The sequence below is a fragment of the Neoarthrinium moseri genome, assembly GCF_022829205.1.
Source record: "Neoarthrinium moseri strain CBS 164.80 chromosome Unknown scaffold4_Wmoseri_CBS_16480, whole genome shotgun sequence".
NCBI classification, from domain to species: Eukaryota; Fungi; Ascomycota; class Sordariomycetes; order Amphisphaeriales; family Apiosporaceae; genus Neoarthrinium; species Neoarthrinium moseri.
This window is the reverse complement of record NW_026055118.1, coordinates 707,023-733,533: the sequence shown is the minus strand read 5'-3', so window position 1 is coordinate 733,533 and position 26,511 is coordinate 707,023. Positions and strand designations below refer to the sequence as shown.

Below are 26,511 nucleotides of genomic sequence, written 5' to 3'. Positions count from 1 at the left end.
CAGAGTGAAACACCACGGCCCGGGGGCCCCAGCTTGGGTATAATCAAGACCCTCTCCGGGACGCTCTTACAGCGGCACCCCTTTCTCTTCACCCCCTTATTTGTATGATGCGAGGGTCCGGCAGCGGACATAGGGGCAGCCCGCACCGAATTGGACCAACGCCCACCTGAAAACCTCCCTTCCAACATATCACGCAAGCAGAACTCATGCGGCTGCCGGGGCGGCGGGACCGGTGCTGGTGCCGCGGGCGTTCGGCGGGGGCGGCAGGAACAAGGGCAGGTAGGTGGTGGCGAGGGCCATTACTGGTGTGGTCGGACAGAGTTAGTCTTTGTGCCTCGGTACCGGGGGTAAGGCGATGGTATAGCAAACTCACCCGACATGCCGATGGTGAAGTAGCCCGGGGTGCCGGCGCTCTTGGTGGCCTCCTCGCTCTCGCCCAGCCAGCTCTGGACGCTGAAGACGACCGAGGCCCAGCCGATGTAGCGGTTGCGCGTGAAGATGGCGGCCATGGGCAGCGTCGACGACAGCGTCGAGCTGAAGTCGCCGCTCTCGCCCTTGGCGCTGGGCTCCTGGTAGGGGACGACTGCGATAGGGGGAGGGAGCTTGGTCAGCCTCTGCGGTTGTCGCACACGTCTATCTACTCCCAGGGAACGTGGGCCCCCCCGGGGAAAGTCATGGGAGAAGAGCTGGAGACAGAGAGACACATACTCAGGTCCGGGCGGCGCATGTCCTTCTTGGAAGCCATGGTGAGAGATTGGGCACGTCGGGCGGTTCGGGACAGGTGCAGAGGCGGGATTTCGGCGTTGATGCGACGTTGAGTTGAGAGGATCGCGACGGAGGTTGCGTGCGACCTGTGAGGCAGGCCATACCAGGAAAGCTCCGGTGCGCAACCCCCGGCCGGACAGGGGTCCCTCTGGTTTCGCTGGTTCCTCTCGCTGTCTCTCTGGGGCCCTGGCAAGATGGATTGAACCTGGGGCTGGACCCGCGCTAGACCCCCCGTAGCGTACCGATAACGAATCTTGGGGGCCCTTCTTCCGGGCGTGGAATCGCATCCGTGACTTGCGGGGTTGCATAACCCCCAGCATTATTTATTCCGAGTATCCAGATGACATAGCTTAAAGGTACCTAGATGCCACTGTATACGACTATATTGCGTGAGTTAGGTACTTGGGCATTTCCCTGGGGCAGGTCTCCGAATCCTTCCGGTGTAAGACGGACGAGATCTGGGTACAGCCTCCGTAGAGACAGTGCTGCAGTGCTGTTCCATGTGGCCTGCAACATGGCGTCCGGCTTGTTCTCCATTCGGTTCAGTCCCATACGCACAAAAGCGCCAACAGCACGCTCGGGGTCTTGCTCATTATATCTATATGACCAATTGCTGGCGCTGCAGATGGGTGAGTCGATGGCGACACCTGGGGTCAAAGTAACCTGGCTGGCTATTCTTCCTATTTTCCCGAAACAAGAGCTCAAGCGAGCTGTAGTGTGATAGGCGCAATCAGACCGCAGGTGGTGAGTGGTTCGCCAGCCAAAAGGCCCGCGGACAGTAAGCCAGCCAACGTAATCAAGGCATCCAAACCGCCCATTCAGCTTCCATGCCATCTCTCCATGAGGGCCGGAATAGATTGCTGCATCGATGATCCTGACCCGGAGGATTGCAATGGTGGGCAGAACACCGGTCTATCAGGAGGAGTATCGAGGTCGGTTCCATTGGCAGCTGCTCATTCATTATCTATGCACTCTGTGCTCCGCTGCATCCTTCCGAAGCAGTCAGCATTCGGGCACCGAAGAAGGCGCCCGGTCTCCAGTCGTAGATAACTAGCAACCCTCGGAGGGTTTCTCGCCTCGCTTGGCAAGCTGCTTCCGTAAACGAAAGGATGGATGGCACCAATCAGGGCACGCCCGTGGAGTGATGGGCTACGTCTGAGGCTGGCTGGCTGGCCTCACACAGGTTTAGGAGTGCCTGGCATCGAGGTGTCACCCCTCTGGAGAGCCAACCGACGTACAAGCCCGACAGAAGCGGTACCCCATCGCCCGTTTATGGGAGGCACATTTACCGTCGAGGGGTGGTCCGACTGTGCAACTTCCCCGCGCGTCAGTGCTTGCAGCCGCAGAACTGGAAGGGAGGAGAGAGCGATGTCATGTATCTCAGACATGCATCATGTAGATCGCAGCATACGAGCTTGTCTCCACGGTACCGTTACACACACGCACACAGGATGAGCTCGCGATCAAGCAAGAACCAGATTGCACAACGTGGGCATCCATGGGAGTTTGGATGCACCAGGAGAAGGATTCAAGCCCTCGGGAAAAGACTTGACCAATGCGGAATCCGGGCACGGTTGCTGACACGATCTCAGGGTATCGGCCGTGTATACATAGTACTGCAATAATTAATCAGCCCCCTTCTTGGTAGGTACTGGTGGTCTATGTGTGTATCGTCCTAGTGTCCGGAAAGCAAACACAGCTTGGGGCCACCGCGGTTAGGGGATGCCACTGAAGGTCACGTCACGTCCCTAATTCGACTTGGACTGCTTAATAAGACCGGCGGCACGACGCAAGCTGGAAAGCCTCCACCATCCTTTCCGGGATAGGGAATGTGGGTGCGAACCTTCACAGTACTGTCGCAAGCATCCAGCCGCGCGACCATGTAGTGGCGATCATGGTATGCGAATCAGCAACATGTTCTACGTTTCGTAGGTGGACCCGAGCTGAGAGCAAGTCAGGTTGTTACGTAGATAGACGACCTTTACAGCATGGCGTGTTTCTGTTTGTTTCCTGCCAGTGAACAAGTTGAGGTAGCTGGAGCATGAGACGCTGCACATAATAATAGCTGTGCATGGATGAGCTTGGCTGGCCCATGCAGAAGGTGGCATGGTCCGGGGAGGGCCAGGGGGCGGCCAATGCAAGTGAGGAGCCGCAGGTCTAAACCGGCCTCGGGAAGGGAAGTGCTTTCTGAATCCTGTGCCACGGGAGCGCCAAGGAAATGCGGCAACCGAGACGGCCAGGCCGTGCCAGGCCAAGTGCAAGTCCTTGGCAAGAGGAGGAGATCATTTGATGGGACAAGCCTGGGGAGACACGACTAACCAGGGGCGAAAGCAGGAGTGCGCAACGCCTTTTTGGCTTGCATGCTAGGTAGAGTATGTAGGTTGAGGTCGCCTGCGGAGGATGGAAGCATGGTCGTTCACAAAAGGATGCGGTATCTAGACTAGAAGCTCTGCTTGGCCCCGGGCCCTGGAGCCCATCGACGCATCTGTTTCCCGCGGTTCCGATGGCACCCTAAGGCGGCAAGTGCAGATCGCACCCCGGACGCGACCTGCTGGCCTGACTGACCGTCCCGCGGCCCCCAGCCAGTGTTGCCGCTGTGTGTCTTGTTCTGTCGGCAGAGGCAGAGGCAGAGGCAGAGGCAGAGGCAGCAGCAGCAAGGTTAAATCGTGCTGCAAGAGGGAGCTGACAGAATGCTCCCGGCGGTGCCGATATCGAGGCCGGCAGGTATAAACGATGGACCATTATCATGCCATACCATACCATACCACCAGAGGCCCAGCAGACCACAAAACACCCACATTGGATACGTTGGACATACACATACCATACGCACAGTGCATTCCATCGGACCGCCGACTTCTCCTCCTCTGATCATCTTTGTGCCGTGCCCGTGTTTCCTTTCCTTGCACAGGCAGGAGGCTGTCCCTGTCAGCCTGCCCGTTCTGCCCGTGCTGCCAACGTTCGGCTGCAGGGCACTCGTGGTGCCTGTACCTGCCGCCTGCCATAACTTACATAGTGGCAGCACTATTTCGACCATTGACCCGAGCCGCGGGAGCCACCGACCGCATCGGCCGACCCATGCCATTTCCGCTGGCGTGCTCGTCAGCTCGGTCTCGTCGCTAATCGCTAGCCCAGCCTTGCTGGCGCCTGTCTGACTCCCTGGTTGCCCTGGTCCCTCCCCCCGCCCGTCCGCTAACACCACGGTAACTCGGCGGACTTGTCAGTCACCTATCGCGACATTCCCCCCCATCCCCATCCCTCATCCCCCATCCCCCATCCCCCCATCCACTCCTCGGGTCCCCTTGGCACAGTACATGCAGGCGTATCCGTACCTTAACTACCTTTCGAGGTTGCATAGTTATGTACTCATGTATTTCGTAGTCGCGACGGATTAGTTACCTAGGACACAGGGCCCCAGCCAGCCCCCAATACCCATCCACCCATCCACCATCCGCTCGCCTTGCACCTTGCTCGCCTCTACACAGTATGTAGGAGGGACATCGATTATCTACGCTACGGGACTACGGACCACGGACCATCCACTCGAGACATCCACTCAAGACATCCACTCCCGCATCCACTTCCACCTTACCGAACGAGTTACCAACCGCTCCGCTTGCTTGCTTGTCTGCTGGCCGGCGTGGGCGTGCGTGCTTGCGACTAACTAACGACCCAGTCGGTCGACCAACGTCCGGTCCATCTGTCATCCCTTGCACACCACCCCATCTCACCTTCAACTCCCGCGCCGCGAGCCTTCGTCACCCTTCACGACGACAAGCCGCCTGGCCCCCTCCCATCCCCTTGCTACCGACGACTCCCCCTGCTGCTGGGTTGATTATTGCGCCCTCTGTGCCGCACGTGCACATCGTGACACCAGCTCTAGACCCGGGCTGCCGACCTCGACCGCCGCTTCGACCGTCAGCCTACAGGTACAGCACTCGCCACCTCCCCCCCAGATCCCCCGTTCGACGGCGGCCCCTTACAACACCGTGAACATCTCGAAGATATGGCGCACCAGGCTGCCCGCCCACGATGACCTCGCGGCCCCCATTGGCCGTTCAGCAGCGGCAGCCCCAGCAGCGCTCCTTATCCAGCTCGGGGTTGTCGCAAAGACCACCGCATCAGCGCACCCTCTCCCAGCAGTACCTCCCGCCCTCGCCCGTACGCAAGTCGGAGACCTTCAACGCCAACGATGACCTCGGCCCCTATGGCGCCGCGCCCAGGAGGGGCGGCTCCAAGCTCAAGCTGGAGCTGGCCAACGATGGCATCACCCACGCCGGTTTCTCCGAGTCCCCCCAGACTCTGGATCCCCTATCGGCCAACAAGCCATTCACGCCCTCGCGCGTCATGCCTCTAGGCGAAGCCTCCCCGCTCGCCGATATGAGCGCCCCTGCCTCGCGATGCCAGACCGCCGACAACGACTCTATACCTCTGCCCATGCCGCCAAGGCGCCCGCGCTTTGCCGTGCCCCTCTCCCGCCCGACCCCGACAGCCCCGCCCGCCGTCGTCAAGAAAGATGTGAAGCCGAAGCCCTTCGTCCTCGAGCCTCCCGCGGACGCCCCTCGGTACTCCAGTATGGGGAAAGGAGAGCCCGCCGCCTACGCCGACTTCCGTCCTTGGACTGGCAACGGGCCCGAAGACCGCCTGAACGAGAGCGTCATCCGCAGTGGCTACTACGACAAGGCGCCGGCGCAGGTCCAGTCGGAGCAGACTTCAGCCAAAGCCACCTTGTTCCCTGCGCTCAAGCACAAGAGCGGGCTGCATACGCTCTCAACCCTGTTCACCGGCATCTTGAATCAGAGAAGGCACAGCGGACAGGTCACTTCGGCCTCGACCTTTAAGCCGCCGCCCCGAGTCACCCTGACGGATACAAAAAGGGAGGTCTGGCTCAGGGATCTGGCCAACCCTGCGATATCCCTGCGCCGCCTTAGTAGGACCATCCCCCACGGCATTCGAGGAAGGGTTCTGTTGGATCAGTGTCTGAACAAGAACGTACCCACCGACCGCGCTGTCTGGTTAGCCAAGTGTGTGGGCGCCAACGAGATCCGAGCTTTCAAGAGAAAGGGCCTCAACGGTACCTTTGCGATGGGCGGCGAGATCAAGTGGATCAGAGACTGGACCATCCACATCGAACAGTTTGTGGAAGGCGTCGTCAGTGCCTTCAATGAGAACGAGTGGAAGGCCAAAGTGACATATGCGTCAGTATTCTCCCATTGGCTCCTTGGTGAAGGTCTACCGGTGCTAATATTTGTCCTACAGCGTCCGTCTGGCAACCCACTTATATTGCGAATACCTCCTGGAGAGAGATCACTACACGGAGTGGCTGATTTCGGGTTTGGAGAACAGCAACCAAGCGAGGTTACCCATGTGGCTCCTCATGGTTCGAATCTACTGGAAGGACTTGGTTCGGTCCAGGAAGACGGGCCGGCGGCTCGCCACCGCAGTTTTGAGCCATCACGCTGCTGTGAGTTTCTTGGTGTTCGAGGATCGGGTCCAGTCTCGAGTTTACTAACTTCATTATCAGATATACCAGCATCCCGACCGCGACATCCTCCTACCCCTGTCTAACCAATTACAGATCCTTTTGGACTCTCTACTCTTGGCTAGCCCAGAGAGCTTTGTGCATCCTCCGACCTGGTCTAGATACCGTAGTATCATTTTGGCCGCCTTACCCAATGACCGCGAAGCTCACAGACTCGCCATTGAGGCAATAGATGCTCGCAACGAGAGACTTGTGAGCACACACATCAAATCGCGACCTGCGGTTCGCAGCACAGTCGTCAAAATGCTTGACACGACTTTACGGAAGCCTTACGTTGAAGACCTCGCTATACACCTATGGAAAACTAGTGACGATAAGACGAGTCTGATCATGACTGTCCTTGAATGGTGCATGTCGCTATACCGTCAAGGCATCGCCAAGGTGTATGTCACAGCCAGGATCCTCAGCTCGTGGTCGGCACTTGACGTTGATATTACCGGGACGATCCTGGACTTCTTGGACAAGGACCCGCTCCATGAACTAGATCGGAAACATCTGGTTTACCACCTCGTATCAGAACTAGTTCGGTCCGGCCGCTTCTCGATTCCTCAGTACCTCCAGTGGCTGATTGCCCGAGGAGGATTGGTCGATCCTGCCGAGACAGAACCGGAGGGGCCGTGCCTGACTAGGCTCCTAGTCGAAGTTCCAACACATAACCTCAAAGAGTCGATACGGTGCCTCCGTTCGACCATATTACGCAAAGGTGCATTCTCTACAGAGCTTGAAGCAGAAGACATTGCCAACGCGGTCCGATGCATACAGCAAACATTGGGTGTTGCCCAGGAGGCGGACGGTGTTGGCCTTCCAAGGAAGCCCCTGAGCATCAAGAAACTGGTCAAGCGTATCAAACTGAGTAGTCGGGCATATCAATCAGAGATCGGCGATTGGTTATGTAATCAGTTCGTGGCCACTTACACCGAGAATATGCGGTCGGAAAAGGGCGGCGTTGAGTTATCCAGCTCCCAATTTGACTCTGTACGGACGCTGCTGGAAGCGGCTCAAGACTTCACAATGCTGGAGGGAGTCTTGAAGGCCCTTGTCGGTTGTTCGAATCCGGAGCTCCTGGCCTCTTGTGCTGACACAGTCAACCTGCACCTCCATGTCTTCGCCGCGACCGGTTCAGCGAAGCCCCTGTTCAGCGCACTGTTGGAACGCCTCAAGGCTATCAGTGAACTTCAAGGCATTGGAGCTCGTCCGCTGCTAGCGTCTCTCTCACGACTCGCGCCACGGATGCCCGGTTTGGACTTCATGGCTGCCCGTCTACAGAACGACCTCATCAAAACGGACCGCAGCAGTGCTGTCGACGCATCTTCGCCACTGTCCGACAATATGGCAATGCAGCTGCAGGATGACGAAACAGAGCTCAACGAACAAATCGAGAAGCTTGCCAGCTACACAAGTGCCGACAGACCGACGATGGAGCGCCTTTTCGAAGCCATCATCGGCCGACTGCAAATCTGCTGGGGCAAGGCGGATGAGCGGCAGCGTCCGTACTGCGTATTGCTGACTAGACTTCGGGTTTTTGATACTCAGCACTTCGATAACCTGATGAAGGCCTGGGTACAAAGTGTCCGGAGACTGGCAAACCGGCCGCCGATATCTCACATATTCCCCTTACTCATCAGCTCAGGGTGCCTGTCGCTACTACTTCTCTTCGCCACCGCGGGTAGAAACGGTGCACAGCAAAGCCCGCTTGCGGGATCCGCCTCAATTTACCTGCAAGAGGTCTTGCAGATGTTGATGATGGGGTTGGTGCCAAATCAGTTCATGACGCCGGAAGACTGCTATCGTTTCCGTCTGATCCAGGACCAGGCGAAAGTTGACCACGCAAAAGAACTCATGCTCCTGATCAGAGGTGTGCTCGCCGAGTACTCGACGTCGAAAAGCTTGCAGCCGCCCATGACGCAGCCACTTGACGACAATCACACACGGGTCCAGTTCCTCGAACTTTTGCGTAATTTAATACTCGTCGATCCTCAAGCTGCCAGTCAAACTCTGTCACTCAAGAGCCCAGATCCCAAACTTTGCTCTTTGATTGAAAACATTACGACGAATTTACTAGTCCCCGAGGGAGGCGGGGGACAAAAGACGTTCGAGCAAGTGTTGGAGCTCGCGAACGAGTTTACTCTACCATTTTGCCAAGTAAAGCTGTCTATGAATCTGGCAATGGACGATTGCAATAGCCCCGAGGGTACGGAACGGCTCCAGTCTCAGCTAGCCCTGCTCTCCAAAGCATTGGACAACGCTATCGACGCCAACAATATCATGTGGACTGGGATGCTCCCCTCATTGAGCCCCGAGATCACACAGCACATGAAAAGTCGCGCAGAGGCCCGGTTTCTGGAAATCTTGCCTTCACTGAAGAATTCCGTGAGCTCCGAGGATGGCGTCGGCAAAGAAACAAGTGTGGCCGAGAACCTGCTGGCGGTGATTGACATGATCATTCGTGGCGTGCCAACCTCAAAGCCTGTACAGATCTCCAACGGGATGGTGGATAAATTGGTGGATCTTTGGGAGGTTCTCTCGTCTGCGAGCCCGGAAGCCAGCTTGCTGAGAGACACTCTCCTCTCGCACTGGCTACCTTTGCTCCTGTCGTATTTAACGCTGCACGCCACGCCGCTTCCAAATCCGACCGAATCTTCCCGGCCGATTCATGAAACCCGTGCTCGGGCAGTTCTCGTACTTGCCGGCCTCGTCCAAGAACTGGACAAATTCCCCTCATCCGCCCTATCGCAACGTGCCTTCGACCTTGCCTTGCTCCTTGCCGACGGCCTCTCTGACGACACACGCCTGCAGTGCGTGCGTGCGGTCAAGGACGTCACTGCGGACCCTCGATTGCGATATCTCTTCAGCTTCGCGCCAAATCCAGCCGAGCAACTGATGCTTGCTCATCGCGAGAAACCCCCGCCGAACATGGGCATCAATGAGCGCCGCGCCATGGCCTTTGGCTTGGGCATGGGTATGCTCCCCGAGCGGCTGAGCCCGTTTGCTATAAGAAGATGGGAGCTCCTTAGTGAGCCGACCCCGAATGTTGGCGAGAACGACACTGCCTTGAGTTTGCATCTTTTCGAAGCGCGGAAAGTCCAGTGATACAGACTACTTGGATCAACGAAACTACATTACCACTACATCTACATTTACATCATGATAACCCCTATGAACTATATTTCGATTTTGGAGAGCAGGCATTACCAAGAGCGAGTTGCATTTCTGGTGTTCTCATAGGGGGTTCATATCAGCGCTTGTTTGGTCTTTGTTATGGGGGAGTATAGGATCAACTCGGCTTGGTAACGGAGCGGGTGATGAACACTTGTGTACGCATGCATGCCCATGGTCCTAGAGGATACGCCAGCATTCCTGGGATTGTGGGCCGAGACCCAGATGGGCACCACTCATTTTTTGGCATTGGGAAACGGCGCTGGGCATGATGGAAAGCCTTCTTTTTCTTTTGTTCGTCTTTTCAGTGATACCTGCCCCGGCATTCTATGGAATGGGAAGGGGTTGCGGCGTATATGGGATACGGGAAGAAGTGAGCTTAGCTGTATCAGGTATATCAATGATAGAAAGAGTTTTAAAGCAAAAGTACAGACTGAGCGAAGCCACACGTGTGGATTGTAACTTGACGATTCTGTCACGCAGTCTAAATTCAGTATATCTAGCCATCTGCTAACACAAGCACGGCTATATGCCAACTAGAGCGGCGTGGGAATGGATGTATTGGCATTGGGACTATTTTTGAACCACCGCCTCTATACTTGACAACGCTTATATCCTAACCATGGGAAATACGGAAACACGAAACTCCGCTTCCTCGGCATAAAGCCTCTTTTCCCTTGACGGGACACAAAAAGGACGACCGCTGCCTCTTTGAGGAGGGGTAGCTCAACTTACACCAGCTCCCAAACGGAGTTTGCACACACATACACATACACGAGTACCCGTGACGATAACTTCATCCCGTATCCACCCCCTGACACCCCGGTCCGAAGTCGAGCCTCATCCAGTCCACGTCGGGCATGGTCACGGTCCGGGCCAGGCCAAAGTGCTCGACGAGGTCCTCGACCGTGTGCATGACCTCGCGCAGCTCCCGCCGGCTCTTCTAGACGACGTGCACGAAGCGCTGGTCGTCGCCGCCGCCGCCGCCGCCGCCGCCGCCATGCGGCATCGACCGCTGGCGCCCCAGCTGCGCGTTGCACAGGTCCCACACCAGCGCCAGGTACCAGCGGATCTCCTGCTCGAGGAACTCGAAGCCCTGGGCCCAGCAGCTCCAGTCGCGGACGCGGCGGACGAGGACATCGTGGCGGCCCGCAGCCTTGTCCAGCGGCGCCAGGTAGTGCTCGATCTCGCGCTGCGTGTTGGCTGTCGGCTGCACCGCGGGCAGGCCCGTGCCGCTGAGGGCGTCCTCGTACCGGCAGAAGAGGATGTTGCGCTGGTGCCGCCGCCGCGGCCCGGGCCCCCCCTGCCGGAAGGTGAAGCCCGCCAGGTACGCAGGGGCGTCGTACGGGACCACGGCCAGCACGGCGTCGGTGCGGCGCCGGCCCATGGGGACCTTGACGGTCTGGGGTTGCTCGGCCTCGACTTCGGGCCGTACCTCTCCTATTCCTCCTTCAGATGTAAAGGGAGCTGTAGCATCCGTGTCTCCTGGTGATGGTTGAGGACGGCCGTCTCGGGGAACCGGCACGGACGGGGGTTCGGTGGGAGGGTAGACGACCTGATCGCAGCTGGGACGAGGGATGGCCTCGGTCCGGTCCGCGTAGAAGAGCAGAGCGCACTCGCCTACGATGGGCTCCTCAATTTCCCCGAAGCCATTGCCAAGGTGCCAGATGCTGTGCCAGACGCGATGGATGGAGCAGTAGTAGAAGGACGACATTTGCTGGGGATTTGGTGCGTAACGATGGGTGATCTATGAATGCAACAAGTCCAGAACGGTAGTGATTGATGATTTCCCCAGATGAATCTGAATGCTTGGAATAATAGTTCCTAATGTGGTGACTGCTTTGACAAAATGGAGTTAGATGGAGTTGCTCTTGAGAGCCATGTTGGCAGAGGTGGATGTGTAAATATGAGTTCTCGAAGGCAGGTTCCATCATGCGAAAGTGCGATGTGCACGATCTGATACGGCTGTTGCTTCTTACTAGTATGCGAAAGGCAAGGAAGTTGCCAATGGTGTGGTGTTCCAAGTATTCGACGACGACTTGGAGCACTATAGTAGTGGTCACCGTCATCTTACTTCAGGAGGGTATAGTTTGACCGCGAGACTCTTTTCTTGCATGCTTCTTAGCTCATTATCCGAAACAGATGGCTATGATTCGCTGGAACATTCTTTGAAACCCAAATAATGCATGGTAGACATTGTAGCAAGTAGCGAGCAGCTACGAAGGTCATTACAATCAGATGATGGTCGCTGAAGCAGCGCAGCGGAATCGTGCTTCTGTAATTGGTATTCAGACCGGAGATTGTCGCCGCTTGCTTTTCCGTATCGCTGCTCTCCTCATCTTCCCGCTGTTTAGTGGGCAAACCTCGACTATCTCTACTCGGTGTGTTGATCTCAACGGTAAGCGACTCCGAGATTGCTCAGCTCTCTGGCTTACGGGGCGCCTGGGGATACTAGTGCGGGCTTTCGCATAACTCCTTCTCTGCCTTGGCAGTTCAAAGTCAATAACACGCATGGTTGGGCGAGCATGGATGTCACTGAGACAAGAACTGAGTTGGCGACCGAGTTGGCGACCGAGTTGGCGACTGAGCTGGCAATCTCTATTCGCCAATGACATATGTACAGCCTTCCCGTCCAACCCAGACCTCGTGGACACGACCAGCCTCGACATCGATGCGATCGCCGACAGAGTAGGTCTTCTTCTCCGGGCGAGCATCCGCCGGATAGGTGATGGTCAGCTGGCCTCTCAGGATGAGGTGCGTCGTGAGCCCATGGTGTGAGTGCGGGCTGTAGTGGGCATTGCTGCGGTCTTTGTCAGCCTCGCATGGGCGGGAAGGAGGCTGAAAAGGCCTGCTCTTACGGTCCGTCGGTCCACGTGAAGACATGGGGAACCCCCAGGATTTGACCTCGGTCTCGTACTCCCTTTGCGATTTGGAGGCCATGGTGGTTGCGCCAAGCGTGCTTGCTTGCCTGCCTGCTTGCCTGCTTGCGGCTGCGGTGCTGACACGGCCCACGAGGTCGCCGCTGTAGATGTTCCCAATGTCACCCTTCCTGCGTTATGTAGCAACGACAATGGGCGAAGCTGGATGCACGATGCGGGTGAGTGTTTGGTGTCCAGTGGCAGTGCCTGAGCTGAGCAGCCAGCTTCGCCAAGGCGAATCCCCACAAGTTCGGCCATGACGTTTGGATGCTCCTGGTGTGTCTGTCTTATCTGCAGGTGCTGCAGGTGGGAGTCGAGACAGCCTCCGTACAGACGGTCCAATGACGGCGCCCTCCCAAGGCTGGGCGAGCCTAATTTAGCGACCGAGCCGTTTATCGCCGCCAGGGAAGCTCACCCAAAATCTTGGGACCACTGCAGCCAGCCTGGCCGTGTCGCCCTCTGGCCATATCTTGACATGAGAGGTTGCATATCGCCAACATAACTGCATATGCAGGTGCCTGAGCATGTACAGAGCCACGCACCCAAGAGGCCCGAACGTGTACTCGATGCGCCCAAGGCCGGTTCTGTCTGCAGCAGCTCGTTGACATTGAGAGCTGGTCACAACTCACCTACGACGTGGAACAGCCTTGATGAATTTCTCCCCCATCGAAACAAAAATAGAAGCCGAGAGCCCGTACACTACGGCAGCTAGGTCCCATGGAGCCGGTCCTGGTCATTAGCGGTAGCTTGGCCAAATTAGGGGTTTAGCGGAGCCCACTTGCCCACGAGTCCACCAGACATGGAGACTGGTTCACTGGGACAGACGAGGACAGACAAGGGACAGACGGACGGGGGATGGATGGACCCATGGCCTCTGTCGCTGGTCGCTCCAGATTGCAGCTGCAAATGAATGCGAGCAATCAGACCGGCAAGCAGCGCGCGGAAAGCCACCGAGACTCAGCCCCCAACCCATCAGTCCACTGCCTGCGCTTCTCGCTCTCGAGATTTGCCGCGGATACGGGTCGGCCGGCCCATGGCCCCCAGTCCATTGGCAGCGAGAGATGGACCGAGATGGGCGGAAAGATAATGAGACACTATTGACAGACCTGCCCGGTTTACTGCCCCCAAGCCCGTCGCAAGAAACCATGTCTTGGATTCATGCCAACCGTCGAAAGCTTGCCGGACCTCGACCGATCGCCAGAAGTCCGAGCGGGCGTGGCAGCCCTACGTATGTACAAGCAGACAAGCAAGCAATCGCCGCTGCAAGCGATTGATTTGGGACGCCGAGGGCCCTACACAGTCCTTGCCTACGTCGCCAACTACCTATAGCGATCGCCTGCCTGGGTAGCGGGGGCCCAGGGGGGGGTAAGGTTCCAAGGCTGTCTCTGGGGCCGGGGGCGCGCGCTGCAACCATCAACTACATAGGAGAACCCAGGCCAGTGGGCTGGTGGGTGTGCCAAACGCTAAAGGCCTCCGCCCACCCATGCCCGCGGGGCGAGGCTGGCCTATCCCTGAAAGCTGACCTCGATCCCCCTGCTTGCTGACATGTCGTCTGCTACGCTACCTACTAAATCGCTTCATGCTCGATTGCTCATCCTTCTCTGGCCTGGCCGTCCTGTTTCTCTATCTCTGCCTCTGCTCTCGCACTCTCTCGTATCGTACAAACTCTGGACTGCTCTCCGGTGCATCTGAATCCCCTACGACCAACGCCGCTGCTTGCGTTGCTGTGTCTCCTGTCCACCCGGCAATACATAACTTATGTACTGCTGTCTGTAGGACTTTTCAGCATGCCATAGCTCCGTTTCAAGCCCTCCCACCCTCGCTCCCCCTTCCCCCATGTTCGCTGGTTTCCCGTGGACGAGTCCGCTCGAATTCGACGTCGAGGACCGATAAGGAATCCCAATAGGTCCCCACGGACCTAGAATACAGCCTCCATGTGCTTCTCAGTAAGTCTAACCTCGCGTGCCGGGCCCAGCACTGCCCAGCACCCGACGCGGGTGGGTGCAAAGTGCCATCATGGGATCTGATCCAGTTGCTAACCCGCCCTCTTTGGCCAGACACGAAAACCGTCAAAGTCCAAAGACATGCCACCCCCACGTCGCCAACTCACCTTCAATCCCGTGAATGGCGTCCGAACCGTACAGGCCCTCCGGCGGGCTGTTGACCTGGCCAAGTTCCTATCGCCAACCGTTGTGCACTTTCAGGGAGACGGCACCGCCGGCGGGAAAAGAGACATATACTTGAGTGCCGGTATACAGAAACGACTGAGAAAGGTCTTTGACACCCTGCGGGGACAAGATAGCTTGCTATCGTCTGCCAAGTTTGAGAGGTTCCTCGCCGGCGAGCAAGGAGAGTCTACACCCAAGTCACCCCGGGACAACTACACCTTTGAGCAGTTCCTCGAAGTTTGGTGGATGGTGTTTGGCCTGGACGCCGTCAAGCCGGCCGACGCTACTCCGAAGGACTTGACGAAGCCCATCAGCAACTACTTCATCAACAGCAGTCACAACACGTATCTGACCGGCAACCAGCTCAAGTCACGATGCAGTGCCGACGAATACAGGAAGGTGCTACGGCGAGGCTGTCGCTGTATCGAGATCGACGTGTGGGACACTCCGCACTCGCCGAGCTCCAGCCCGGATAGGACGCTCAACGCACCGTCCAAGCCCGAACACAGCCGCCACCTCTCCGGCAGCAGCCTACACAGCGCCGCCGCGACTTTTGTAGAGAATGTAGAGGAGGCAATAAGTAAGCGAATGATGGGAGAGAAGCACCGCAGTCGCAGCCCCAGCTACACGCAGACTGGTCTCCCATCTCCGCCCTTCGCGCGCCAGAGCTCTCCCGCTTTGGGCGCCACGGCGGCAGAAGACCGTGCTCCCTCAAGATCCCGATCCAGACACTCATTCCAGACACACGAGCCCATAGTCATGCATGGCTGGACCCTTACACCGCCCATCGGCTTTAGAGACGTATGCAAGGCGATCCGCGAAAGCGCGTTCCAAACAAGCAACCTACCTGTCATCGTCAGCCTGGAGGTCCACTGCGGGTTCGAACAGCAGGAAGTCATGGTGCAGATCATGAAGGAGGAGTGGGCTGGACTGCTGGTTGAGAAACCGAACGACGACTGTCCTACTGCCCGGCAGCCGAGGCTTGAGGAGCTACTCAACAAGATCCTGGTCAAGGTCAAGAAGGCATCCAAGCAAGACGCTTCTGGGGTAATGCCCTCACTGGCGCCGACTTCGACGTGGGACGACGATGTTTCAGGGTCGGAAGACGAGAGAAGCCCCGTGAAAAAGCTCAAGACACCCATTTGCGAGAAACTTGCCGCGTTGGCCATCTACACTCACAGCGAGCATTTCAAGAATTTCGAATCTCACGCCGCCAAAACCCCGTCACACATCTTTTCCATCAGTGAAAAGCGAATCCTGGACCTTGCCACGACCAAGCACCGGGAGATCTTCCACCACAATCGCCACTTCTTCATGCGTGCGTTTCCCAAGGGCATGCGTTACGACTCCTCGAATATGGACCCGTCGCCCTTCTGGCGCAAAGGGGTTCAGATGGTTGCAATGAATTGGCAGTCATGGGATGAGGGCATGATGCTCAACGAAGCCATGTTTGCCGGTGAGCAAGGTTGGGCGTTGAAACCGCCGGGCTACCGCAGCGAAGACGTGTCGCCGCTATCCCTCACTAGCATCCCTCATCGTACCCTCAGCCTATGCATCACCGTGCTGGCTGGCCAACACATCCCGCTGCCCGAGGACGCCGGCAGCGGGAGTGGCAATGCAAAATCTTTGCGCCCCCTTGTCAAGTGCGAATTGCATGTCGAGAAGCTGGATGACCGGGTCGGTGCTCCTGCCTCGACTGGCACAGTCAACAAAAAGCAGCACACAGCGTCGGCCAAATCTGATCATCCGGACTTCGGAGACCAACAGAACACATTCGAGTTCCTCAACATTCCGAATGTGGTGGATCAGCTCAGCTTCGTGAGGTAAGGATTTTCGCTCCTTCTTTTCTCTACGTGCAAAATTTCCGCGTTTCCTTGCCCCCGTTGTTAGCCCATCGTCAGGTCGTGAGGTGGTCATATCGCTTCCCTACAGATACCGTCCGAAACCCACCAAACGTCCTGTCTTGGCAACCATTGACCTAAGTGCTGTGGCCCTTCAAGCGAGGTGTAATTGAGTTGGCATACGCAACGGTCCGTCTAGTGAAGGGCCTGGCTCCTATTCCTCTCGTATGATACGGCAGAAGCATAATCGAATATGCAAGATGTCGCACATGTTCCAGCAGAAGAGCGAGCCATAGGCGATGGGAGCTATCTTATTAACTGACCGCTCTCGCTGATTTACACCGGCGCTCTGTTGGCGTTGCGGCTACCCGTTTCCGAGTAACGGATGCTCGTCGCTTTTATAATCAGCCTTGCAGGCCCTGCAGAACTTGTGGAAGTACAACAGCTAACGAATTTCTTCTCCCTAGGTTCAAGGTCGAAGATGCTGCAAAAGGCTTCATCGGCAATCCGTTTGCCGCCTGGGCATGTATCCGCCTCGATCGTCTCCAGTCGGGGTATCGCTTTATCCGCCTGATGAGCCCGAAGGGGGTCGAGACGAGTGGTGTCCTGCTTGTCCATGTCAGGAAGTCGTTAAGTGATAGACTAGCCCCTTAATTCTACCAGACAAAGGTTCTTGTCGGTGTATCACGGATGGGCACGTGCGATGGCGGAGGCCGGCTTGCAGGTTGCGGGATCCTGCATGGCTATTCATGGCTTTCTCGCATTCTTCCACGTCTGTCACTCATCTGCAGGGCCCTCTGATTGGGTTTGAGACATGCAGATCCTTCTTTTTGTTTATTTTGTTTTCTCATCATTTCTGCGCATCCAGACTTTTGGCAAGCGGGCGACCGGCGAAATGGGAATTTATCAACCAGTCATTGGGTTGTGAAACTCTTGGGAGCTGTCCATGGGGGACTTGGCATGGATTGATTGATTTTACTACGGTTACAGGACGCCGAGGCATGGCGGCTACACATCAGGATACCCCGAGAGCGGTCTGCAAAATATGGTTTATAGAACTGGCATTTATCTGTACATATTTTCAGCTTGGTATATGCAAATCATCAGAGACATCGCTAAGCAACGCTGTCGAATGCATCAGTCGATGAAGAATCAACAGGGGGGGCTGATTTGTCCGTCCGCCATAAGCGTCTTTGCTTATATGCACCGCACGACTAGGGTTACCGGAGCATACTCCCGATACTCTTCCCTCTCTCTGCTCTTCCTTCGACACACGCCCACCCGGAATGCTTTTTAACTATAACACGAATACGCACTGACCATTGAACCTTATTGAAACCGGAATGGTACTGTAGCGTTTTACTCTTCCCTTCGATGCTCCCCAAGATGGACCACCCGGAGTACTGGTCCAGGCATAACGCGCCGAAGAAAAGCAAAAAGCTACACGACAAGGGGTCAGGGGGTATAGAAAGAGTGGGGTCCCTCCGCTGCGTCCCACCGCCGAATTAGCCTCCCCGACGACGCGGGTGTCCCATCCCGTTTCATTGGGCCCGGGTGGGGATGACAGTTTTAGCGAAAAAGAAAGAAAAAGAAAAGAAGAGGCAAGGAGGAAGAAAGAAGGAAAAACAGAATACGACGAATACATACCAGGGGTCTGCACGGCCTGGCGCGGAAACCGACGTTCGTTGTAGAGAAAAGAGTTTCCCTCGTGTCCCACGGCCGCGGACATGGATGTGGCCGGTTCGTGGAGCTGATTAGAAATCTACGTACAGATGAACTAATACGTTAGGTGAACACTTGCCTGGTTGCACTAAGTGCCTAGGCACGCACCTATAGAAGACTCGGGAGCCATTCCGATAAACTCGAGGAGTCCCGGTTGGATGCCGAAGACGTCACGCCGGACCTTGCACGATCCCTAGGGAGATTTGTTACTAGCTTATCTGCCTACCACATGTGGTGTGTACGCCGTTGTGGGATAGTAAGACAGCAGACCGGTGAGAGGCGTGATTCCTATTGCTGTTATCTTGACGCGCGTTGGTGACAGACTAGTGAGTACAGTCGCTAGTCGACCGAGTTCTTTCCAGACTGCCTCGGGGAGCTTCAACCTGTGCCAACCGCCGCGTGGTTCGACGGACGCTGCGGATTCCGTGAATAGCACGGCACCACGCCGCGCAATTGCATCTAGACATGGATTAGGTACGTCGGTTAGACAGCATTCAAGTTGACAAGCGGCTGATCGTCCCAGGACCGGGTGGGTGTGGGAGATACAAGGTTGCGAGGGGGACGCGATCGTACTCTGATTGGCCAATCTCGGTGGGCGGTATAGTTGCTTTTCAACGTCCGCAAAGAGGATCGCCTCGGCCGACATTTCAGCGTATCATCGAAGGATGTGCGATCTTCCTCCCGGGACCTGATCAGACCGTCAGATATGGTGTAGTCCTTATTTCTCTCGCCTTGCAAGCGAGGTGGAAAAGAAAGACATTTCGGCACAGGTTTCCATCGCTAGCAGCACCGGCAATCGGTAACGAATGGCGTTCTGCCCCTCCAAATGGGAACAAAGGTGATGAAAGTACTGTATGGATAGAGGGCCAATATCGAAAGGGGGTGCAAAAATACCGTCAGCCTCCGTACCGACAGGGCGACAGGTAGAAACCACGTTACCTGCATGAGCTGAGATATGGGAAATTTTCCGCGTCTTGGTCTGTTAGCAAGAAGTACCCCACATAGCCGATCGTTTGAAGAAGTAATAAGCTTTGAAAGCAGATCGGCCGGTAGCTTGGCGAATTCCCTTCACTTAACTGATTGGAAGCACGATGATCGGAGAACTCGATAGGTTGTTGCGGAAGATATGAAGAACACCATAAGTGGACTGATGTTGGTGTTGCTCCGACGATTATACTGATAGACGGCTGCCGCGCCCACCAGCAGCCGTGATCTAGATGGGATGCCAGATTGACTGCAGCCGGAACGGCACGTCCCTTCGACGTCGGAGATGACACATGACCAAAACGCCACTCCTTTATTCCAAGGGCTTCAGGTCACCAGAAGTCGATGTACTTAAGATAGGTACAACCGAGATCCCTCCAGCCACGTTGTGGTGCAACGTCACAAGGATGGCCTCCCCACGACGTCCAGATAGGCAATGTTCGAGAAATTGGGCAGGAAGGCGCCCGCGGTTCTGATTTGTCCCGAGCATTCGGATCAACCAGCTGCAGCCTCCCACAGTGTCTGCGTGGCTTTCTCTCTCCCCGTCCATGGACCGGGATCTATGCAGTGCTTAACGGGCTTCCGGCAGCAGATGCAAGATCCCGGCACCATAGTGAGCGGTGAGGCTGCGAACTGAATTTGACTTTTATAGCTGCAGTCGCCTCGTTGCCTTGTCTGGGGTTCATGTCCACGGGTCGTCGATACGCCGACGTTAAGGGCTATGGACAGGCTGGAACAGAATAACGTCTCTTAGTTCCTTCATGCAGGCTATCTCGCCCGGATTAATCCTGTGATATCAAGTAGCCAGTCACAGACTCGAGAGGCATCTTGGCAGCTAAGCCTCTCTGATGACTGTCTGTTTATAGTGCCCGTATTTTCATGCAGAGCAGATTGGTGGATGACTTTTTTTTTTCCCCCTTCGAAAATGTTAGTGCCGAGACCAGTAGTCCGAGACTCTATGATGAATTGAGAACAGCTGTTCATACCCTATTTCAACCGGTGTGGAATAAAGAAGTAGGGGGGAAACGACTTGTCACATTTCGATCCAGAGTTTGAATGCCTTTGTCAGGAGGGGTTCTCAATGAGCTGCAAGGACCTCATTGCCATTTCACTTTATCTGCTTTGAATATGGAAGATCAGACGTGTATCAGATAGTAAACACGAGCCCGTTGGGATGACGGAATCCAGTTAAGGTTGCGTTTATATGAATTGCATGCGGGCTCAAAGCCAGAATGGGTTGCCGGCCAGCGATGTAGTCGCCAAACGGCGCGGACGAAACCGATCGGTTTAGTTCCCGTGCACTACCCTTGGCGCCCGGTATGGGTGTCGTTGCCTTCGCTCTTCTTTTTTCTCGAGGCATCACGAAAGTACTCGTACGGTGGTCTCCCATATGCACAAACACGTCATGCCCTTGTGATTCGCCCAGTGCTCACCCCGATCGTATGAGACAAGTGGTGGTGAGCCTTCTATCATATATCGCTTCACCGGGACCTCGAGGGACGTGTCCGAGACAAAGCCGATGTGGGGTTCTGAGGCACTGACTCCTGGCGGTACATGTGCACTAAGTTGCGGAGGTGTCAACTTCTCGAGGCTGCGGGGTGTTGATATTGGCATATCCTGGTGATGATGGGCCTCACACAGTTAACATAACTCTGTCCAAATCAGGCCAGCCTCGGCACTCCGTGCGGATGGTGTCGCATCAGCCGCTGGTTCCGTTGAGACAACAATAGGTGATCGCGGGATGACGTTTCTGAATTCCAGATTCCATGCTTACGAGGACGCAGTACGTAGTAACCTCCACCCGAACCAATGCAGATGAAATTGGAGGCGGACCGCCGAGCTGCAGGTCCCCTCTCCCATCAAGCTGGCAGGGCGGTCGGAGGTTTACAAGTCGTAGGCGCATTTGACTGGTCAATAATTACAAGATGGGAAAAGTAAGAGCTGAATCTGCAGGAAGGGCTGCCATCGCTCTTGCGCCCGGCACTTGTGGCCCTTCCCGGCCGCAGATTGACAGATGCTGGTTAGTCTACCGTGGAGTGGTCCCGAAGGCGGTTTCGCGGGCAGTCAACGCAAACAACCAGCTCCCGAGGACCGATCTCGCGCTGTCGACCGGGATCATGAGCCTGTATCCAAGGGCAATACCATAGTACGGCCGAGGGAGTACCATAGTGTTGATTTGGAGATACCTCGCCAGATCGTCTCGCCGCGTAACTTGGCGGATCTTAGTCGACGAACGGCCCCCAGCAGCCAGGACAGCTACGGCCGACAGCCCACAGGAGGCTAAGTTAGTTATGGTGCGGTACTAGAGTACACTCAAGGGTTCCCACGGACCACGATCAGTTCCATGCTAGCGGGGTGGGGTTGAATGGGGTGCTCGAGGAGAGAAAAAGTTACAGGTCGCAAACTGGGAAGTGGTTTAGGTTAATTCGACGGATATGTCTCGCAAAGGGAAAGTACAGGTCACTGGCGCGTGGTACCTTTCCAGGTTACAACTGAAAACTGACCGACAGAGCACGGAGTCAAGCCCACCAAGCTGCTCCCAATCCTTCCTAGGCTTGAATGAGTGCTGAATGCTACGTGGCCGCCAGATAGATCCGTCAGTACCTTTGCACGCCTGGGCAGAGGTGTAACTAGCTCTGCCTACCTACGCGACGGGCCTCCAGCGCCCAGCACCCAGCAGCGGTCCTACCACAGTAGTTAGTTAACTTATATGCAGCTTGCAAACAAGGGGCCGGTTGGCTTCCCAGGAACCTGGGTCTTCAACACCCCGGCAGATCGCTAGCCTTTAGTTACATCGCCCTCGATTGGATCTTGCAAACAACCATGAACCACGTCCGACGTCCGACGACCATGGAATGCCATACATACAACATTGCTTTTGCTTTTTTACCGCACTCTGACCCTCTGACGGTCTATCTCGACCAAGGGGGCCCCCTGGCCCCTCTGGCCGATCAGATCCCCGGCCGCAGTCCAATGGAGCGCACGACTTGTCTCGTCTTCAATCACAGTCGTCGCCAAGGCGTCCTCGAGTGCGCTGCTGCTCCACGTGCCGACCCCACTTTCTCATGGGATTTTCGCAACAACGACGCTTTCTGGTCTGCTTCTCTCCTCTAGTCTGGGTTTGGCCTGCGTCAAACTGATAATGGGCTCTTCCCTCGCTGCTGCTGCTGCTGCTGGGACCCTAGCCTGCTCTGCGTTGCGTACAGTTGCTTCCGGCAGTCTTGCCTTTGCTCCTCGTCCTAGGTCCACCCGTCTGCTGGAAGCCTTTCCCTTGACGTGGTTCATCCACAGTGCTCTCATGCCTCAAACGGATAGTGGCATCAATCAAATGTCTCCCGTCGTCTCGCTGCCTCGATTCGGAGGCACACGGGCACGAGCCGTTACCGGCGCGGGAAGTTTTATGAGACTTTCGGGCTGCGTTTCGTCTCCTACACCAGGTACCTAGACCCTCATTTCTCGCCTTCCCAGGGTGCCGGTGGCTCTGAAAAGTATAAGTATCGACTAGTGCCCTCATAGTCCTACGATGGCAAGCTGAACTCCACTGCACCATCGTCAGTTTCAGACATACTTCTTCACCTGTATCCTCCTTTCTCGCAGACCAGTGTCCTCCGTTCTTGTCAAACCAACCTCTCCTCACTGTCTGCCTTAAGGGATATTAGTCCCCTCTCATCCCCCACCCACTTCCTCACTTGCCAACACCATGACACCGCCGTGTATTACCTCCTCCCTTGTCTCGGTCCAGGCCAAGGTCGAAGCCCAACGCCAGGGCCAGCACCATCATCATAGTCACCAGGTCAATGAATCAGTACGTACACTCTCGGGATCTAGTCTATGCTGCTCTAACCATAGTCTATAGGCACCCGGTGTCAGATGCTCGACGTGTGCGTCTAGGGGCAGAGAGCAATGGGTTTTGCCTGGTCGCCCTTGCCCCATCTGTGGCACACCGGCAATGTGATTCAGACGTTCCCATGAGTGTCCAGCTGCCGACGAACGTGTAACCGGGTCGTTGGGCCGAGGGCGGTGGTTTGACCAGTATCTCTGCCTACTGTGTTGCTGGGGTTACCTCCAGTGACCAGTATCACGCCCTTTCCCCGGTGTGTTGGGGACACATAATGCACTTTTGGTCTTTGTCAGACGGCGTTCCAGGAAAAGTTGCATCTTTCATTGGTGATTAGTCACGGGTGTTTGTGGCAAGCACACAACACCCACAGGCGTTCTGAGCGAGTGTTCGCATCATAGGAGTCAGGTCTAGGGCATGGTGTTTTTCTCAGGAGCAGTAGGCATGACCTTGGGTTCCAGCCCGTTGTCGGGAGAGAGGTCAATGGCAGAGATATCGACATTTCATTCTCATGGTCCGGTTTTCTAGAGGTTTAGACCTGTAATTCTTTCGCTGCCAGCCATTCACATGATTCTCACTTTCAAAGGCTCGCTGTTTCCAGTTGATGTTAAATATTGATACAATAACACCGTGCTTGTGGACGATTCTCTGATCGCACTCGGGGGGCAACCGCCGTTTGAGACTAGTGCGGGGCGTTTGGCGGCTTGTTAGACCACACTGACCAGTTCCGGTGCTGAGAATCTCATCGCCACGCAGTGTGCTGAACGAATCCCATGTTCTCAGCTATAACCAATGCGGAAGTCCCGGGTATGTCGCTCAAGCCCTCGACTGCAATGCAAGCCCCCCTCAGGCTTCCCCACGCTTGCTGGCCCGTGAGATCGGGAAGCCCTCCACAGCCTGGCGGGACTCCACGGCTACCTTTGCCGTGGGGTCATCCTGCCCAGCTCTCTCCACAGCCAACTCTGGCCGGGATGTTAAATTTACCCAGTCAACAAGAAGAGTCCCAAGACAGCGCAGTAAATCGCAGAGCAGACAGGCACCGATCGCACTGCAGCTCTGTCAATGTCATGGAGGAGATCTCAGAGGCCACCTACCAAGCTAACAATATTACGGTGAGTCTCAGTCAAAGGCCTGTCGTATCTGGTTTGGGACATTAGTGTGATCCGCCGCTGTTACTACGAAGTGTTATGTCTTGACAAAATTGAAAGCTTCGGCACAGTAGATAGGCAATACCGGGCAACCGCCTCATCGCTCAAGCAGACCTGTTATAGAAATCCCGCAGATGAAACACAGACAGCCTTTCATGAAGGGTGGGAAACAACGGAAACACCATACGAGTTCATGGTGCGACATCCCGTACGAATTGAGACGTTCAGCACGTGGATGGCAGTGCGGTGGGAAATCCACCTCACATGGCTAGCCGTTTACCCTGTTCTCGAGGAAACAGCAGGTCTAACAGACCCGTAACGCGCGCTTTATGTCAATATTGGGGGACGGTATTGACCATCAGTGTCGTGATTTTGTGAGTGGGTAATTTGATTCCTCGTCATCACATCTAATCTATAGATTTGATCCACAAACGCGTATTGAACATTTGGCCCCTGCCTCGAAGTTTCGCATAGAAACACCGAATCACCTCAAGAGAATACAAACCAAATGAATGTTATAGCGAAACAAATATCCCGACATCCTAAACCGTGTCATTCTACAGGGCCTCCCTGTTGCCATTGCGAATGCCTTTGAACAGAAAACATGGTACGTGCTTTTTTTCAACCGCAGCCGATCAAGGGAACATGCGATGACCCCCAAGCTGCGGCCTTAGATGCCCTTGATGTACATTATACAGAAGATCAGAGTTGTGGGGTATAAAGATTATCACAGATTTATATAGGCTCAAAATCCTATTTCATGCGTAGGGTCCCGCAAATGATGCCTGAGCATCAAGCCAAGAAATTTTCACAAACATCGCCGCCGCTATGGCCTCGGATTCTTTTCTGCTAGTGGACGGGTAAGTGGTGCCACCAATCGGTATCAATTTCTCAACAGCTGCCGATGATCTCACAATGATGGCTGCCTTCACCACCGTGGAACGCACCAAAGCGGAGTGGCGAGAGCTTGCGGATGGTGTGGGCCTGGAGCTCGTCCAAATACAACCTTACAACCCCCCTGATCATGATTGAATCATGTTGTATACGCCTGAAATCATCCTCAACAGAGTAAGGTCTTGTTATGCTCGTTGAAAAGCCAGTTTGGAATACGATATTAAGCGATGTGGGCTTTGCTTACAACGTCATGAGGGCAGAGTAGATCTCGGTCTGCTTGATTTTAGTTGATCGTAGCATCCATACAATCCTCTCTACTACTTTCATGTTCTGATAAAATCTACTAAGATATAGTCAGTGTTTTCTTTGGCCTCGCCATTGATGAACAAGTTGGATTTCGATAGTCTTCGCGCTACACGTGAGTCTTGAGGTTATAATCATATAGGGCTGGCTTCTGATTATTTGGCTGTTATTATTATTATTGTTTTTTATGGTATAATTATATTTGCAAGTGATTATTTGGTGCTTTCAAGGCTACTACTGCCTGTTGGATCCTTGCGGCAGGGTTGCAATAACTCGCGCAAAGACTATACTAGAGGCAAATTCGTGACACAAAATGGGTTCAGAACGGATTCCAAATAATGGATGCCTTTGTCTTGCAGCAGATAGGATTCATTGCTAGCAATTAGCTTGTTGCCGAACATTGATGCAGATACGGCATAAGTTTGTGTTGTGCCAGGCTAGCACATAAATGGCCCTATACCGCGTTCTGCGTATGTAGACGAACTGTGATTAGTGGAAGTCTTCAATGGTCTACTACGTATTGTCTGGGAATTCATGCAGTCAGGAAACCGACAAGTACTACCGTCCCCCCAAAGCCCGTCTGCAGTCATGCATCAACATAAGCAGTCAGTGGTCCTACAGGAACATGGCTCCTCATGATAGACTGGAGGCTGACTTCCCACCATCCAATCAATTTGAAATCTGTGTATATGTGAGGCAAAGGTGACAAAGGCAGGCAACATGTGTCTCTCGCAATCTGCAAATGGAGAGCCAACATCTTCCACGGCAGGGAAAACATGAGCCATTGTTTGCGGCAAGGGGGGATGCAGCGCCAACAGGCCCGCACAGCCTGCCGCGCAACAGCGGCACTGGCAAAACATTATAACCAACTACTCACTGTAACACCAACAGGCCCAGTTCTCTCTGCTCTGGCCTCATCCAGTTTGTTTCATCTGAGAGAAATGTCACCGACTCCTACAGTCGACTGACATTATTGCACTCTCATTAAATGTCCTGTACCCGGCTTCTCAAAACAGGCGTCCTTGTTCCTGCTCGGCCTCGCCACGACTTTCCTGAAAGTCTCAACATTCATTCCAACAGGCGAGTTGGTTGTCCGAGCTGCCCGGTCTGTCTGCTACTATGGAGTTGCTAAGGGCTGTACCATCATCGCAACTGGTTGCTTGCGCTGCAATCGCACGCTTCACCACGTCGGCTTTCTACTATTTATTTCTTCATCCGCTCGCCCAGTTTCC

The 26,511-nt window shown here is 55.3% G+C and overlaps 6 protein-coding genes across 6 annotated transcripts; 3 read left to right on the top strand and 3 right to left on the bottom strand.

Moving 5' to 3' along the window:
* Positions 1-204: 204 nt before the first annotated feature.
* Positions 205-745, bottom strand: JN550_002022 (uncharacterized protein; the record flags this gene model as incomplete). The annotated part of the gene is made up of 3 exons (XM_049313272.1): positions 205-302; positions 374-583; positions 709-745. The coding sequence occupies 3 exons, from the start codon at positions 743-745 to the stop codon at positions 205-207; spliced, it is 345 nt and encodes a 114-aa protein (XP_049176083.1).
* A 4,052-nt stretch (positions 746-4,797) lies between these two features.
* Positions 4,798-9,397, top strand: JN550_002021 (uncharacterized protein; the record flags this gene model as incomplete). The annotated part of the gene is made up of 3 exons (XM_049313271.1): positions 4,798-5,963; positions 6,025-6,229; positions 6,290-9,397. 3 exons carry the CDS (start codon positions 4,798-4,800, stop codon positions 9,395-9,397), a joined length of 4,479 nt encoding a protein of 1,492 aa, XP_049176082.1.
* Positions 9,398-10,259: 862 nt separating this feature from the next.
* JN550_002020 (uncharacterized protein) lies at positions 10,260-11,177 on the bottom strand (the record flags this gene model as incomplete). Its single annotated transcript, XM_049313269.1, has 2 exons — positions 10,260-10,406; positions 10,515-11,177. The coding sequence occupies 2 exons, from the start codon at positions 11,175-11,177 to the stop codon at positions 10,260-10,262; spliced, it is 810 nt and encodes a 269-aa protein (XP_049176081.1).
* An 884-nt stretch (positions 11,178-12,061) lies between these two features.
* Positions 12,062-12,403, bottom strand: JN550_002019 (uncharacterized protein; the record flags this gene model as incomplete). The annotated part of the gene is made up of 1 exon (XM_049313268.1): positions 12,062-12,403. One exon carries the CDS (start codon positions 12,401-12,403, stop codon positions 12,062-12,064), a length of 342 nt encoding a protein of 113 aa, XP_049176080.1.
* A 2,062-nt stretch (positions 12,404-14,465) lies between these two features.
* On the top strand, positions 14,466-17,044 carry JN550_002018 (uncharacterized protein; the record flags this gene model as incomplete). The annotated part of the gene is made up of 2 exons (XM_049313267.1): positions 14,466-16,372; positions 16,858-17,044. 2 exons carry the CDS (start codon positions 14,466-14,468, stop codon positions 17,042-17,044), a joined length of 2,094 nt encoding a protein of 697 aa, XP_049176079.1.
* Positions 17,045-21,919: 4,875 nt separating this feature from the next.
* On the top strand, positions 21,920-22,210 carry JN550_002017 (uncharacterized protein; the record flags this gene model as incomplete). Its single annotated transcript, XM_049313266.1, has 1 exon — positions 21,920-22,210. One exon carries the CDS (start codon positions 21,920-21,922, stop codon positions 22,208-22,210), a length of 291 nt encoding a protein of 96 aa, XP_049176078.1.
* Between the last annotated feature and the right edge of the window lie 4,301 nt (positions 22,211-26,511).